Here is a 16845-nt window from a genome sequence, read left to right as displayed (position 1 = left end):
TTGGCTGGCGCGACAGCCTATAGACCGCATCAAGTCCATCTAGAAGCGCGCCACAGAGGCTGTACCCCAACAGCAACACACCACCCATGAAAGTCATGGGCCTGCTGTACAATCATAGCGGCTGTGATGTTCTAGCAGTGGCCGACGCGCCACTCATATTAAGTCATTCACATGCATCAGGAGCGCGCCATAGAGGCTGTACTACAACAGCAACACACGTTCCATGGAAGCCACAGACCCACTGTGCGATTATAGCGGCTGTGATACCCTAGAAGTACCCGATGCGACACTCCCATTCCCCTTCCGCGTCGCCTCCATAAGTCCATTCAACAGCTTCAGCCAAGATGTAGACATTCCCCAACATTTCAGCGTGCTCAGCAGCTTTGCTCCTTGCGCTAACACTCGTTCCGGCCCTTTACTAGAATACAGGTCTCCAACACCAGTGATGTGAGCCTTCATGTTATGCCCAGTGCGAATAAACTGCTGCACAATCTCGTCATCAGCTGGTCTATCCAGGAGGATGATTCCACAAACGGCATCGTCGCCTTGCTCCGACTCATTGATCAGGTCTTGACCTTCTCGCAAAGTCTTTGGCTGCGAGGAACATGCCTGTGGCTCTTGTCTGGTGAGGTCTCGTTTAGAGGCAAATGTTCCGAAAGCCCAGAGTACCAAAGCAGCAAGGGCAACTGCTGGAGCTTCGTAGTATGCATCGATTGAGTAGCGTCGCACGTGCCAGAAAACGACTCCTGCATGGACTATGGCGAGCCTTGCTTTGAACTGCTGCTGGACTGCCCATCGCTGGACGAGCTTTCTGTCGCTTGCTAGAGACGGCGAAGCCGCTCCAGAGTTTCTGGCACTCATCGCACGAGCGAGACGAACGATCTCCGTGTAAGGTGTGAGCAGCACGATCCTAGCTGTGTGAAGATGCAACACTGTAGGATGCTCCAGACCGCTAGCTTGCCCGATGGTAGCATTAGCTTGCCAATGAAGCACGTCAAGGCAATCGCACGCAGAGTTCTGCCATTTCATGAACGTCGGCACACTCGGTAACCAGATCGGTTCCTGGGGCAAGAGCTCAGAGCTTGACTGACGACGAGCTGTAGGTTCCCAGTGGGAAAGAGGATCCGATAGGTATTGTCCGACTTCCCACAAGCGATGATACAGACCATGAATGATCAAGATCCTGGCGAACTCGCCCCTGTCGCGAGGAAGTCTTTTGTCGACGTAGAGCTCCTGCAGGGCTTGACTGAGAGTCGGCTGAGCCCGTGCCTCTCCAAAAGAGCCCCATTCTTGTTCTGTCTCGGCTCGCCACTGTCGTTCATCGCTCGGCAGTGGCAGGTCTGCGTCCTTGAGGCTCAGCATCTGCCGCAAGTCAAGATGGTACTGCGACATGCAGTCCACTAGCCAGGCCGAGTAAGCAAGACGTATAACACGTTCACGCTGTCTCCACAGGTGCCAGTTGTGAATGCTGTCTGAACCATTCTCCGAACTGACTTGCAACGATAGTGCTATGCCCCGAGCACCCTCGAAGACATCAGTCAGCTTATTGTAGAGCCCTTTAGCATAGTTCTCCAGACTCTGTTCACCACTATAAGCCAATGCGACGACCTGCAGCAGTTCGGCGCCCATATGGCAAAAGTCAAATGGCGTGGGTAGGACTGTTGTCGCTTGCTTGAACAGCATCAGACGTCGTAGGAACTCATGCAAGGATGATCTGAACATTGACGAGCCTTTGCCTTCCAGGTACTGCGATCCGATAGTCGCCATGGCAAGTATGAGGTTCTGATCTCTGCCGATATTTTCCGCGTCCACGACGTGGAGAAAAGGTAGAGCCTGGTCAAAGTGCTTCACGTACCAGGCGACTAGGTGATTGATGACTTCTTGGCTCGGCAGTTCTACAGGTTCGAAAGCGATGCAGCCCGGCGGAGGATGTATGCACAGGTGTAGGTGTAACTCATGGAGCGCTGTGAAGCATCCTTGTTCAACCTTGAAGTAGCATGTCTGCGGCTCCTCGCTCAAGTCAGGCAATCGTAGACTGAAGACCACGTCAGTTCGCGGCCGATCGGGAGGCGTCGGAGCAGATGTCCTCCGACGCTTGATACGCGGTAGTCTCGCTGGTTGCCCATCAACATAATAGGCACCAGTCTCGCCAGTGTCATGATCGTGAGACTGCTCGGATGAGTAGCTCCGTGTTGCGTTAGTGGACGGTGCAGACAGGACACTGCCCGGAGAAGCTGAAGCAGCTTGGCTAACATGAGCCTGGAGAAGCGCTGATTGAGCGGGTGATGGGCCAAGAGCAGGATGCAGAGGATAAAGAGGATCATGCGTGATGGGAAACTGCGACATAGGATAGCCATGGAAGCCATTCTCGTCAATCGCACCGAGCCAATTGGTCGAGGACAGAATGCTCTGGTCCCAGAAGTCGTAGTCGATGATCGTTGGGGTCGCTACACCGAGGGAGCCATTGCCTGGGATTGGCACGGGCTGAAAGGCAGGCGAAGGAGCAGCAGAAAAGGCGGAATTGGCGGGAGATAGCATGGCCTCGCCGTGCTGGACATGGCCGACTTGGTCGAGCGGAGCATTGGCAGGATAGACGCACGGAACGTTGCGATCTCGACATCTGGTGCACTCTCTGTCGCCAGAACATCGGGCCTTTGCCGCCGCACATGGCGTGCACGCCCGTCCTCCTCGCTGGAGTAAGTTCGGCGTGGATTGTTGATGAGTCAGTTCGTGCCTTTGCAGCGCATCTCTGTCATCTTGTTAGACTGCATGTATGTTTCATCCCTCTCCACTCCAGACGTACAGTACCTACCTTCTGATGAAGTCCTTCGGGCAGTAGCGACACGTGAAGGGCCGGTTGTCGTTGTGGATGAGCTGGTGTCGTCTCAAGTGCTCTGCCCTGCCAAACGACTTCTCGCACGAGGCGCAACGAAAGTCTTTGGCGTCCGGTGGAGGCATGGCCATCCTGCCGCCGTGTCCATGATTCCGTGTGTAGCATCAACACGTCAGCGACGATGAGCGAAACGCCAGTGAGGAAAGAGGGGGCGTTCCCGGAGCCGGAGGGGTGGGAAGCTTGACAACCACGACCACCTTGGAAGCTCGCGTGGGAGTGGGCCGGCGTGGCTGGAAACTCGGAAGTCGGGAACAACTCGTCGCGTCACCTCGTAAGATTAAGCTTACCTCCCAGACATAAGGCGACAAGACAAGTTCTGTCAATAAACCATCCTCGGCGCATCAGGATTCATCCATAGCCGCTGGTACTGATGATGGGCCGGCCGTAGAACATCTGCCCGTCGTGTGCGCAGGGCCGTTGCGCGCGTGCATCACGTCGGACGCGCTGCAGCCGCCAACTCCTCCCTCCGGCGGTGGCAACGCCAACTGAAGACAAAGGTGCGTCTCGCGGTGGCAGCACCACACTCCACTCTCCACCACTATTCTGCCACGCGACGCCCGTGGGAAACGATTAGGCTGAACTAATGTACCAAAAACGAACTCGCTTCCTTCGTGCAGTCTAGGCCTTTTCCCTGCAGACATCATGGCTTACCCTCAGACCGCATTTCGCGCTGTTACCGTCCACGACGATTCGCTTATTGGCAGACGCAGACAAGCCGTCGTCAAGAACACCTTACTGTATCAGCTGGATGTGCTGAAGAAGACTGGCAGGTACGATGCCTTCAAGCTGAAGTGGCACCCGGTCTACGATGAACCACCTCTCATCTGGCCTGTCCCCAATCACCTGTTCTGGGATTCCGATGTGGCCAAATGGATCGAGGGTGCATGCTATTGCCTCAAGCAGCAGCCCTTGCCAGAGATCGATGCCGCCATTAAGGAATTGGTTGAGATGATTAGATCAGCCCAGCAGCCTGACGCGTACCTCAACATCCACTACACAGTCGTTCAGCCTGGGAAGAGATTCACGAACTTGAAGGATATGCATGAACTGTGAGAAGCCAGTCTCCAATCATCATTCCACTCTCGCTGACCATCTGCAGATACAACGCTGGTCATCTGATAGAAGCAGCTCTTGCACACAACAATCTTTACGGAAACGATCAGCTACTGGCTCCGATTGTGAAATACGTTGAACTGCTGTGCAAGACGTTCGGCCCGCATTCTTCCCAAACACACGGCTATCCTGGACATCCTGAGATCGAACTTGCTTTGCTACGTTTGTACGAGCGCACCAACGACCCAAAGCATCTGGAACTAGCAAAGTATTTCTTGACTGAACGAGGCAACCCAAAAGGTGTGGACGGTACCAACTACTTCTTGTGGGAAGCGCAGCAGCGTGGCGATGATCCAGACAAGCGACCAGCATTTTACTCCGAACCACAAAGTCTTTGGTGAGTAGTCCGAGTGTTCATGAAGGCCCAAGCTCACATCAAGCAGGTACCATCAGGCTCATGCGCTCATTGCGGATCAAGCAACAGTGGAAGGGCATTCTGTCCGCGCAATGTACTTACTCACGGCCGTGGCCGATCTGTGCCGGATTGATAAAGGTGACGAACTGCAGCCGCTACAATCTGCACTCTTCGGCCTGTGGGACAACATGACACGGAAGAAGATGTACGTGACCGGTGGAATCGGCGCCATCAAGCAATGGGAAGGCTTTGGACCTGAGTACTTCCTGCCTCAGGGAACAGATGAGGGCGGTTGTTATGCCGAAACCTGTGCCGCTATTGGCATTATGATGCTGGCACAACGTCTCCTACAGGTATGTGGTCACAATTCATCATGGCCACTAAATTTGACAGATGTACAGATCGACTGCAATTCGCGATACGGAGACGTCATGGAGTTGTGCCTGTACAATGCGGTCTTGACTGCAATGTCGCACGATGGTAAAGGCTTCACATACGTTAATCAGCTGGCTTCCAGCGACACAGATCTATCAAAACGAGAAGACTGGTTCACTGTCGCCTGCTGTCCGCCAAACATGCTTCGAGTGCTGGGATCAATAGGCGGTTACATCTGGAACTTGCAACAGAACGACGATGCCCGCCCCGTCGTGACAGTCAACCTATACATCTCAAGTACATTGGAGACTGAGATCACCGGACAGCCACTGCGCATCACTCAGAAGACCGACTATCCCTGGGATGGCACGGTCGACTTCGACGTTGGATCAAGTGTGCCTGGATTGGAACTGAGAGTCCGCAGCCCAGCATACGCTTCCTCGCACGACATCAGTCCAGCTTGTCCGGGCGCTCAGCTGCAGGACGGCTACCTCTCCCTCCCCGCAGACTGGCTCGCCGAGCACAAGAAGTTTACTTTATCGATTCCGTTCAAGGCACGATGGGTTGCACCACATCCTTCTACGGAGCAGAGCACGATTACACTTGCTAGAGGGCCCGTCATCTACTGCGTTGAAGATTACGACAACAATTGGGTCAACGATCACTTCAGAGTATGTACTTTTGTCTTGTCGTCCGATCTTCATGCTAAACACAGTGACACAGGGACTGACCATTGATCACAACGCCGCTTTGCACGAAGAGAAGACGACAGACGCTACCACAGGTGACAGCTATGTCTCATTGATACTGAAAGACGGTGCTCGAAACATTTCTGCTGGGCAGATACCAGCCTACCCTTCCGTTGGCGTCGAGGACTTGCGCTCGGCCATACAGCAGGCTGAGAAGATAGAATGCCTGCATTTCGTGCCGTACTACTTCCGAGGCAATCGCGGAGGCAAAGGGCATATGCGAGTTGGTCTCAAGCGCTCTGAACAGTGATGATGAGCGGATATTGGCGTAGATACTACAACAACAGTATGAAGATGGCACAGTGCCTACGGCATAGAGTCTTGCTTTGCTTGGTGGTGCAGCACACAACGAATCATGACCAACAAGACCATCTGGTGCCGACAACGGAACACGGAGCGCTGAGGCACATGATATTTGCCTGGTTAGACCCATCGACTCACAGGTGACAGAAGTAGGGTACCTGGATGATCCGGAACAATTTTGCATTGGCGAACCTTTCGTGTACCTTAACCCTCCGGCGGAGGGTCATTGGCACGTGGACGCGCATGGGATAAACTTCCCCAGACTCTTCTCCGCATCTTCGACCACACCCATTGTTACATATATGTAGTGCTCAGCATCGCTGTATGAAGACCAAGTGATCGGCAGGCCTTGCTTGACTGGCAAACACACATCTCAGTCACATCGAGTAACACACCAAAGACCTTGATCGAACCACGCCAAACATGGGCCTCATTGAGAAGTTCCTCCCGAAGGAGGACAGGTTCGCGGCACTTTTGCTCTATGGCATGGTGTTTAGTACTTGCTTCAATGGTTTGTCCAGCGTAGGGGAAGATTTTGAGCTTTGTTCTAATAAGCTTGTATAGGATACGATGCTGGAATCATGACTGTCATCCTGGCCGATGAACAGTTCACCGAGTACTACAACATCGACGCCGGCCGCCAGGGTGTGGTTGCAGTCATTCCATGGGCTACTACCGGTCTCGCACAGTTGTTCGTCGGAGGCGCACTTGCGAGCTGGGTCGGTCGTATTTGGGCACTGCGGATCAGCATTGTTTTTATGTGCCTTGGGATGTAAGTTTATTCCCCCAACAGACGATGAAGCAAGAGTTAACAGACTGTAAGTGTCGTACAGGTCGTCCCAAACACGTATGCAGTGCTCATCGTGGGACGACTCATGACTGGACTTGGCTCTGGATGCGTCTACATTGCCTCGAACCTCTATGTGGCTGAGTGCTCGCCTCGCTTGCTGCGAGGAAGTTTTGTTGGCACTGTCAGTCAGTTTGGATATCAGCTTGGCACGCTCATTGCATTCTGGGCCGGATATGTGAGGAAATTGAAGGGCTTCAAGGCATCTTTGGGGTTTGAAACATCTGCTGACCGTGCATCCTTTAGGGCATGTCGTTCCACAAGTCACCTTACAACATTGCTTGGAGAGTATCGAACGTCATTCAGATCCCCATCGGATTGATGTTCGTCGCACTGTCTATGTTCTATCCGGAGAGGTATGTACCGAGTGACCACGACAACGCCATTGCTTTGCTGATGATATATATGCAGTCCACGTTGGCTTCTTGAGAGGAGACCAGAAGAACCAGAGCGAGCGTTGAAGACGCTAGCCAAGATCAGATCAGGCAGCCCGACTGATGACCGCGTCCGCGAAGAGTTCCACGAAATGGTCGCCTCGTATGAGTTTCGAAAGAGATATGACACTGGATACATAGGCCTCTTCACAAACGCCGCGATGCGAAAGCGTCTTCTATATGGCATCTACGCCATGGCACTCCAACAATTCGGTGGCATCGCAGCTCTGACGATGTACGCGACACTCATCTACAAGAGTCTCGGCTGGGACCAAGGGAGCCAGGCACTGGCCATCAACGGTATCCAAGCTGTGTTGCAGCTCTTCATCGTTCTGGTCAACACGTTCACGGTCGACAAATTTGGACGCAAGCAGCTGCTCATCTGGGGGTTCGCGATACAGTCAACGGCTCTTCTGATCCTGTCCAGCTTGACGACCGCCTTCCCCGCGAACGGTAACAAGGCTGCGGCAGTGGTTGAGATTGCCATGTTCTTCATCGTTGGTCTGACATACTGCTGGAGCAACGGACCTATTCCACCTGCCATTGCATCAGAGATCTTCCCACAGCACGTGAGTCACCTCCCTAAACATACAATCACACAGGTTACGATTTACTTACATTACCAACAGGTCCGAGACAAAGCCTTCGGTCTCTCCCTCCTCGGCCAAACAGTGTGCCTCATCGCCCTCACACAACCCTGGCCAACATTCAATGCGGAAGTGGGCGCAAGGTCATACTGGCTACTCTTCTCACTCAACGTCGTTGCGTTGATCTCAGTCATCTTCATTCTGCCGGAGACTAAGGGCATCAGTCTTGAGAGGATGGACAAGATCTTTGGACAACTTGACGCTGTGCAAGGTGGTGAGCTCGAGGAGTCGAAGGCTGTCTCTGCAATTGAGGGTCACACTGCGGAGAGGTCTGGCTCAGGCGATATGGAGAAGGAGGCGCCGGTGAATCATGTTGAGGTGTCGGGCAAGGGGTTGTGAACATGTGCTAATGCGCTAGTCCAGGTCAAGACTTGATTGTGGTATAGCCTTGATACGCGCCCTCTGCAATATGATCTCTGATCAACAGTCAAGCCTCGTTTCTACCGTTTGGTAATGAGGGTCTGTCCTCACTTATCTTGGCACTGCTGGAAGTTGGTTCAGGCCGAAGCAGTACCTTGGTTGTCGACGTGCAGCACAGACCAGCCGTTCTTGAACGCAACTTCGGCCACGCAAGACTTCCTCAGGAACATAGCTTGGTCTTCACTTCACTCCTGGGATTGTCATGCTAAACAGACCGTAAGTGATGATGGTATAGCTGTCGTGGTGCGTTCTAATGCTGATAGGCCCCTCTTCTTCGCCTTCGCCGACGTGGTCACTGCATCTTTCGATTATAATGAGACCCCAACGGCCATTCGTTGCCTCGGGCGATCATCATGCTCGCAAAACGTTACATCTATCGGTCGTTTCTTGAGGACACCTCAGCTGGCCTAGACCTCATCATACCTCATGGATCATCGATGCGGCGCCAATGGACAAGCTATATGCCTTCAAAATCTCGAGAAAATGCCCCTGGCCTCATCTACCCAAAGGGGTCGAACTGAATGTGGCCATATAAGTCGTATTGCCCACAGATCCCTAAGCGTTAGATCTCTCAAGCAAAAGGACTTTCACACATACTCTTTGTCTCCCACCCAATACGCCCGCACGGCGCCACACTCGTTGATCTACAATATGAAGGTCACTGGACTTGGAATCGGCTCTTTCGCCGCACTGGCATTGGCAAATCCTTCTGATGAGATCTATGAAGGTAAGGATGTTCATGCGGAAGTTTACGGCCATTCGTGCTTGTCCTCAAAATATACCGAGCCGCACATGCACGACATGAAGACCACATCTACCATCTCGCGATACCCTATGGCAACAGGCCACCAGGGGAAAGCTGAGCACCACGGCGAGCATGGAAATGCCACCGTTTCCCATAACGCCACATACCATGCGAGCTCTACTGCTCCTTACAATTCGACATACACTACTACTGCCACGATCAAGTACAATGCCACAACTCCGGAAGCATACAGTCATTCTACTGGAACTGGCCATGCCTACAAATCAGAGTACCATCACCATGAGAACGCGACCACTACTGTCCATAGCCACACGACCGTAGCAGTATATGTCCATACTACAGGAACAAGGCATGCCTATATAGCAGAGTACAAGCATGACAATGCGACTACCAGCACTCACGGCCACACAACACCGGCGGTACACGATCACCCAACCCGTGTCGAGCATGAGCATGGACATCACTCAGAGCTTAGCACTTCGACCAGCGTCCACAGCTTAGCCACACCAATGGCCTAAGGACACATCGCGCGTGGCGAGGAAGCTTACCACCATGAGACGGCTTCTGCTGACTACCACTCAACGCCTGCCAATGCCACTGCTTCCTGCAACTCCACCGTCTCAGCATACACCCACACACCTACAGAGACGGTAACCAAGCACGTTGACGGCTACAAGGCCCACCATCACTCCGACAACTCAATAAGCTCAACTGCCTCCACAGTCACTATCACGACCACGACCATCTCTAAGGCGGAGGTTTACAAGCACAACTTCCACGCCACTGGCTCAAGCGGATTCCTAGCCCACAGCGTCAACTACACATACCCTGTCGGCACCGCTCCGCCAAGAACAACTCTTTCGACAACCACGAGAAGTGCCATGTACAACAAACACCGCAAGACCACAAGCTCGGCTTCGTCCAGTACCGCTACTTGGTCGGCGGCTGAGGCGTACAAGGTGGGATATGAAGCATAGAGTCTTGAAGTAACGGGGGGAGCCTTGGGGTGGTGTAATCATGATGAACCATAGACGGTAGAGTAAGAATAATCATAATATTGTACACTCAAGTTCTTACCTGTATGTCCGGATATGCAGGCTCGTCGACTCGAAGCTAGGGACATTTTCATCGACGTTGCATGCTTCCATCGGCTCTGATGTTACACAAGAGGCTTCTCATTGTGCGGTGTCGACATGCGCTCCGATGGTCCCATGTCTTCGGTGACGTGATTTCTCCATGATAGTGGTGAGCGACTGGTGTGTTACTTGATGGACTTGTGAAGCATCAGAGGCAGCAGGGAAAGGTGATGGTCAATGGAGGTCACTCGAAGCGTGATTAGATTTGCTGTCTGTACAGTGGTGTTGTCTGCTACGGAGATATTGTACATGTTGATGGAACCCTTGGTTGTTGATTCGATCTCGATTAATAGACGCTCGTGCGTACTGTATGATCATGAATTAGCCGGCCGAAGTGAAGGTCCGACGATCTCTAGGCTTTAGTATCCGGTGTTCCAGGCCTGGCCATGGGTGATATTGTCGATCAACATGAGATCTTCGCCGGATGACTTTAGATCTCGAAGGTGACTCTTGAGCGACGCTTAGGTTTCGTCTCCTGGTGCTCTCGTTGTGGTGAAGGACTCGGCGCAGGGCTTCGCCTGAACGCCATGTGTCCGCCCTGTTCGGTCCTGCCGCGAGATTCCTCGGATGATTCGACCGACTCGACTATGGTGCCGTCAGTAGCGCTGTCCGCAAGTTTGAGCCATTTCATAGTAGTGGCAACATCGTCAGTCTCCTTCATCGCGCTTCGTGTGTCGGACATGTTGTGGTTTCCAATCGCAAGTCATCTGAGTTGAGGTAACGCTGCGTTGGCTGCGCGACTTACTCTTGAACTGTCTACTTACCATTGTGCTCTGAGTTGGAGTGACTGAACGCAAGACTGTCCTTTGTTTCTCGCCTGGTACTATCTGGGACGCAAGTCGCATTGTCCGCTTGCAGCACAGAAGAACATCTCTTGGGTATACGGCACATACCGCGCCATTAACAGCATTGCTCGTTCGCGAAATGCTCTCGAGGTGAAATGATCAAAAGTTGTCAATACGCAGTGATCTCGATGCGATCGTTCTGCAGCTGACCACAGACTAGATGTGCCTCTGATGTTCCGCATGGCAGGTAGCGTGCTTGGTCAGCGGGTTGTACCGCCAGCGTCGCGACCACATTCCGCAGCCAGGAATGTAGACGGCTTTAAGAGTCCATCACTCGCTCACTCGCTGTCGTGCTCTCTAGCTCAACACGGATGGCAACTTCGGGTCGTGCAGGACAGCTTTCTTTGTCGTTGCTTGCGCACAGTCACCTGGATGCTGTGCAGCGGTTAGCGACAGACTCGCTTTCCACTTCGGTCTCCGACTAGTTCGCCAGGCTGGTGCTTTCTTGTGACCTCATCGCCATTGACCATATGGCACAAATGGATTTCTCTGGAGTGCGCAACGGAAGAAAAGCGGTATGGCGTTTTATCTTTTTCTGGCCGGAGAATCTGTTCGGCTCGAAGTCGAAGAACAGGATGGCGGTCCGATCACATGTGTGACGTTCTCCCTGTATTTCTGGTGATGCAAACAGTCTCAGGCTCATTCCTTGTGTGCCATATCCGGGGCAAGGTGAGAGAAGCAAAGGCTGTCAGACGGTGGGAGAAGACCCCTTTGTATGTTGCGCGTCAATCTAACACGTTCCTTGGTGCGAACAGGGGTTTGGTGCAAGGATCTGAGGTCGAGACTCTTCTCTGCGTTATTTGTGGCCGCATCCTGGCTGTGCATCCTGACTGACTTCGCATGACAGCCACCGACAGCATTTGACGCAGATTTGCGAGCAACGGCGATTTGCTGATTGCTCTTAGTATTCAAGATTGCTGTCATTCTGCCGCTCCTATCCGAAATGGCTGTGTTTCGTGAGAATCGATGAGAGCACACACCTTGCAGCTGTGCAAGGCACGCATGCAAGCTTGCAAACCGAAGGATGCTTAGCTGCACAGTGCCGTGGTCGTGGGACCTCGCCTGCAATGTCGCAGAGGCAATCGCTGCTGACCATGTTCGCAATGCACTGCAAAGATGCATGTACTGTACATGTACCTACTGACGGTAGTGTGTATGTTGCTTGCCTACAGCTCGACATGCCGAAACGCCACTGGCTTGGCAAAATTGCGCAGGCTGCAACAAACATCTGTTCCTTACGTGGCTTGGTGGCAATGGCAAAGTGGCGTGGAGCGAAAGCGTCAGCGGGATCCCGTGGTTGTATCTACGCTCTCGGCCATGTGAGACTCGGGAGCATGCTGCTCGTGTTGTTCATGTCAGGCGAGAACGAGTCGCTGTTTGTGCCAGACAGCGTAGACTTTTGTTTCGACCCGCCACAAAGTTTATTCCCGGCACAAGACACATCCAGCAGATCTGATGCAGTGCTGCTGTTCTCTACTACAGACTGTAGTAACACACTTAACAGTATGGTCTATCGTGGCTGCCGGCTGCCACTCAGGGCAGCGCCGGAAGCGTAGGGATCATGTTGCCTGCAGGACAGTGCAGCCATGATCATGCGCCAGGCTCAGGCTTTCAGCACCTTGTGTCACTCTTAGAGCTTGGCTTAGAAGCCCTTCCAACGTATCGGATTTCTCCCCAGAACGCATTAGCACGAATCTACGCTCTCACCACTCACGCGTCCTCACGCCGCTCGGCACTGTACTTCCACCTGCGCACCTGTAGGTACAGTCCTGTGCATTAGCAACATCACTGCACACTTGCATTACCCATTCCCACTCTCGCCGCAGTTCCTTCACCGCACGGGAACGCACGATGGCCACCACCCACGATTGCCACTGAGCACTGAGCACTGAGCACTGCGCATACCTCTTCTCCTTCAGTGTTTCTACACGTCCGATCACAATCGCTACTACCGTACCGTACCCTCACGTCGGCGTCTGGTCGGGTGGTTGTTTGCTTCTGTTCGTGGTGAAGGGGACTTTCTAGCACTGTGCTACAAAGTCCATCACTACTCGATCCACTCCTCGTGAGGCCTGCTCCCGAAGCCATGGCACTCTACATTACCACGCTGCCATGGGTCTCGAATGTTGCCGCTCAGCATACTCTCCGCTACACCCAGGTAGCCTACCCGATCGCCCTCCTCATCCTCTACCTGCTCGCCTTCACAGCCCGCAGTATTACCACATCCCGGAAGGACGAAGACGATGTTCCACAACAGCCCGAACAGTTCGGCCCAGGAGGCAAGCCGCTACCTAAGAAGCACAACAATGGAGGACCGAAAGAGCCAGACATACCCGCAGACCTTGACTTCAGTAGGCCAAGGAAACTGCTGTTCCAATGGCTGTCTGTGGCCGTCATAGCTACCTTCATAGCGAACATTGTAGTCACCATAGTCCACGCTCTCGTGGCACGCAACGACGGATGGTGGTGCGGCGAAGCACCTACGGTATGTTTGGGCAAGCACGATGATGATTCCGCCATCGCACATGCTAACTTGACAGGTCTACTTGGTTGGTTCTTTCATGGTGTACGCGCTACTGCTCATCCACATGGTAGATTCTCATCCCTCACCAACGGTTGCTCACTTTGTGACGTGGCTGGTGGCAGCACTGCTCGAGGTCGTTCTGCTTGGAGCTTCCTTCGCTCTGTATACGTCCGATCATCGCGAGCCCAGCGTCGGTAAGCCAAAGCATGGTCAACAGCGCGGTGGAGAGCTGCGCAGGGATATGACCGAGTGGGAGATCACAGAGGTGACGATCGACATTGTTCGCTTCTTCCTCTTGGCAGCTCTACTCTGCTTCTTCACCTTGTTCGTCTACCTGCAGCGACCGAAGAAGAAGATCGAGGAAGCTCACCGCCATGACGAAACTGATGCGCTGCTGTCAAACGGCCACGCCACCGAAAATGGAGTTGCCACGGGACCGTCGCAGGGCTATGGAGCTGTTGCGCAGAACGGGAAGCCGCACGGACCTGCGCATGGACACCACGAGGCAGCGCCTGCCGGCTGGGAGAAGCCAAAGCAAGTGCCAACACGGAGCTGGTGGGAATACATCCGCGCCTATGCCATCTTCGTGCCATACATTTGGCCATACAAGGACCGCAAACTGCAGATCAACTTCATCATCTGCTTCTTGATTGTCTTCGTGCAGCGAGGCATTCAGCTTCTCGTACCATTGCAAGCGGGTCACATCACTGACTTCCTGGCGGGCGAGGACAAGGGTAATGTCAACCACCAACCATTCATGCCGTGGGCGGCGATAAGCCTCTACATCGTCTATCGCCTGTTTCAAGGCTCGAATGGTCTCCTCGGCGCAGCACGGCAGATACTCTGGATACCCATCGAACAATACTCATACCGCGAGCTGTCTGTGGCAGCGTTTGAACATGTCCACATGCTCAGCTTGGAATTCCACCTGGGTAAGAAGACAGGCGAAGTATTATCGGCACTTGGTAAAGGCGCCTCCTTGAACACGTTCCTGGAGTCCGTCACGTTTAATGTGCTGCCAATGCTCATTGATCTCGGCGTCGCCCTTGTCTACTTTCTGGTCCGATTCGATGCCTACTACGCGCTTGTCATCGCTGTCGTGGCCTTCTGGTACATCTACATTACCATCCGCATGGCGTCCTGGCGAGCCGAAATCAGGCGTCAAGCCACCAACGCGAGCAGAGAAGAAGACGCTGTCAAAAACGACTCGATGATGTCGTACGAGACTGTCAAGTATTTCAATGCTGAAGCATACGAGTTCAATCGCTATCGCGAAGCAGTGCAGAAGTTCCAGAAGGCCGAGTACCTGGTCACACTCTCGCTGGCACTCATGAACACCATCCAGAATCTGGTCTTCATGCTTGGCCTGATCGTGACCTGCTTCATCGCGGCATACCAGGTCGTCACGAGGTTGCGCACGGCGGGAGACTTTGTGACCATGCTCACATACATGACTCAACTGCAAGGCCCGCTCAATTTCTTCGGCACGTTCTATCGCATGATACAGAACAACATGATCAACTCAGAGCGCATGCTCGAGCTCTTCAAGGAAAAGCCGACTGTTGTTGACAGACCTGACGTTGGCGACATGCCATCTTGCGAGGGCGAGATTCGGTACAACGACGTTCACTTCTCCTACGATCACCGCAAGCCTGCCCTCAAAGGCCTCAGCTTTACCTGCGCCCCCGGAACAAGCACAGCGCTTGTCGGAGAGTCTGGTGGCGGTAAGTCCACAGTCTTCAGGTTGCTCTTCCGCTTCTACAACGCACAATCTGGCACCATCCAGGTTGACGGTAACGACGTGCAAGATGTCAGCATCGACAGCGTCAGGAGGCACATCGGTGTCGTGCCACAAGATACTGTGCTCTTTAACGAGAGCCTAATGTATAATCTCAAGTACTCGAGGCAGTCTGCGACGGACGAAGAAGTTTACGAAGCGTGCAAAGCTGCGAGCATACACGACAAGATCATGAGCTTCCCGGATGGATACGAAACGAAAGTCGGTGAGAGAGGTCTACGCCTGTCCGGCGGAGAGAAGCAGCGTGTCGCAATCGCGCGAACCATCATCAAGGACCCGCGCATCATTCTTCTTGACGAAGCCACAGCAGCGCTCGATACCGAGACGGAGGAACATATTCAGGAAGCCCTTCAGACTTTGTCGAAAGGCCGGACGATGCTGGTGATTGCTCACCGGTTGAGTACCATCACCATGTGTGATCAGATTCTGGTCTTACACGAAGGTAAAGTTGCGGAGAAAGGCTCGCACCTTGAACTACTGGCAAAGAGAGGTCGGTATGCTGGCATGTGGAAGAAACAGGTCCGCGCGCAACGCGCGGCGGAAGAAGCCAAAGTCTTGAAGGACAAGGCCGACAGGCTCCGGAGGGAGAGCATGGACAGCAGCGCTCGAGGACGCAACATCGACGAAGAGAGTCCGCCCAGCAGCGACGAGGACGAACGGCAGAAGAAAGGACAGTCCGAGCTGCAATCGGCACTTTCCCTATCACCAAGGGCTGCAGTACCGCACGCAGAGATAGCTTCGGTCCTCAAAAGCGATAGCGGCACGGATAATAATGCACAGCGGGAGGCTCTGCGAAGCGGGACGGTTCGTTCGCCATCGCCCGTGGTGGAGGAGGGTCAGCAGGCAAAGCAGCAACCAAAACCCTCGTAGCGCGGCATGTCTCGAAGGGAAGAAACGGGATGGGATTATGGGCGTGGTCAACCTCACGCTGCACGACATGAGCTCAAGGCAACATCAGAGCATAATAGATGGAGGGCGCCGATGGTTCAGCCTTGGCTTGACACAAAAGCGGAAGCTGGGTGGATTGCGACTTGCGTTTCTTTCGGACTGTATCAAAATGGCGGTGAACAGGTCAGCAACAACGAAAATGGCACGGACGGCGTTATTGCACCAATTGCTATTGCACACACTCATCTCGGCTCAAGGTATGAGATGATGACGACAGGCTTTCCGGGAAAGTATTGTGTTACCTATGGTGCGTTGTGTTTACTTGGCTTTGCTATCAAAGCTGGCTGGTGGGTGGGCGGTGCGGTGGATGGTGGATGGTGGGCGGCTGTATCATGGCTTTAGCTTTTGGCCGGAGGAAGAGTCCAAACGGACCTTCTGGCGGGTGGGCAGGATGGGTGGTAGCACTGCGGTGCGAAGAAACAGCGACAGCAGCAGTCCTCGATAGCGACCTAAGCAGTGTTTGCAGATGGAACTGCATTTCCATGCTATGGCTTCTTGCTAGCGCTGATGCAGTGGTTGGCGTGCGGCTCGCTGCTTCTCTAGACTCTCTGCCAGCACATGACTGCCCCTGGCCAAGGCGTTCTTCCTGCTTCCGCGCGGAACGATAGGCAGGGAGCAGTCGTCTCTTGTACTCTTCTCGCGTTCGAGACTACGCAGACTACGCAGACTACGCATGCCGTACAACGAGTGCT

General features: G+C 53.6%; 6 protein-coding genes across 6 annotated transcripts; 4 read left to right on the top strand and 2 right to left on the bottom strand.

Annotated features, from left to right (window-relative positions):
• Positions 1-249: 249 nt before the first annotated feature.
• On the bottom strand, positions 250-2538 carry CLAFUR5_04607 (Transcription factor; the record flags this gene model as incomplete). The annotated part of the gene is made up of 1 exon (XM_047903755.1): positions 250-2538. One exon carries the CDS (start codon positions 2536-2538, stop codon positions 250-252), a length of 2289 nt encoding a protein of 762 aa, XP_047760898.1.
• A 997-nt stretch (positions 2539-3535) lies between these two features.
• On the top strand, positions 3536-5735 carry CLAFUR5_04606 (Non-reducing end beta-L-arabinofuranosidase; the record flags this gene model as incomplete). Its single annotated transcript, XM_047903754.1, has 4 exons — positions 3536-3942; positions 3993-4343; positions 4390-5407; positions 5460-5735. The coding sequence occupies 4 exons, from the start codon at positions 3536-3538 to the stop codon at positions 5733-5735; spliced, it is 2052 nt and encodes a 683-aa protein (XP_047760783.1).
• A 476-nt stretch (positions 5736-6211) lies between these two features.
• Positions 6212-8055, top strand: CLAFUR5_04605 (Quinate permease; the record flags this gene model as incomplete). The annotated part of the gene is made up of 6 exons (XM_047903753.1): positions 6212-6299; positions 6353-6560; positions 6612-6813; positions 6882-6991; positions 7047-7638; positions 7699-8055. The coding sequence occupies 6 exons, from the start codon at positions 6212-6214 to the stop codon at positions 8053-8055; spliced, it is 1557 nt and encodes a 518-aa protein (XP_047760782.1).
• Positions 8056-8787: 732 nt separating this feature from the next.
• On the top strand, positions 8788-9879 carry CLAFUR5_20185 (uncharacterized protein; the record flags this gene model as incomplete). The annotated part of the gene is made up of 2 exons (XM_059463022.1): positions 8788-8863; positions 9548-9879. 2 exons carry the CDS (start codon positions 8788-8790, stop codon positions 9877-9879), a joined length of 408 nt encoding a protein of 135 aa, XP_059318973.1.
• Positions 9880-10468: 589 nt separating this feature from the next.
• CLAFUR5_04604 (uncharacterized protein) lies at positions 10469-10720 on the bottom strand (the record flags this gene model as incomplete). Its single annotated transcript, XM_047903752.1, has 1 exon — positions 10469-10720. The coding sequence occupies one exon, from the start codon at positions 10718-10720 to the stop codon at positions 10469-10471; it is 252 nt and encodes an 83-aa protein (XP_047760781.1).
• Positions 10721-12969: 2249 nt separating this feature from the next.
• Positions 12970-16075, top strand: CLAFUR5_04603 (ABC transporter aclQ; the record flags this gene model as incomplete). The annotated part of the gene is made up of 2 exons (XM_047903751.1): positions 12970-13368; positions 13424-16075. 2 exons carry the CDS (start codon positions 12970-12972, stop codon positions 16073-16075), a joined length of 3051 nt encoding a protein of 1016 aa, XP_047761104.1.
• Between the last annotated feature and the right edge of the window lie 770 nt (positions 16076-16845).

The sequence above is a fragment of the Fulvia fulva genome, chromosome 4 (assembly GCF_020509005.1).
Source record: "Fulvia fulva chromosome 4, complete sequence".
NCBI lineage: Eukaryota > Fungi > Ascomycota > Dothideomycetes > Mycosphaerellales > Mycosphaerellaceae > Fulvia > Fulvia fulva.
This window is presented reverse-complemented; position numbering and strand designations above follow the sequence as displayed.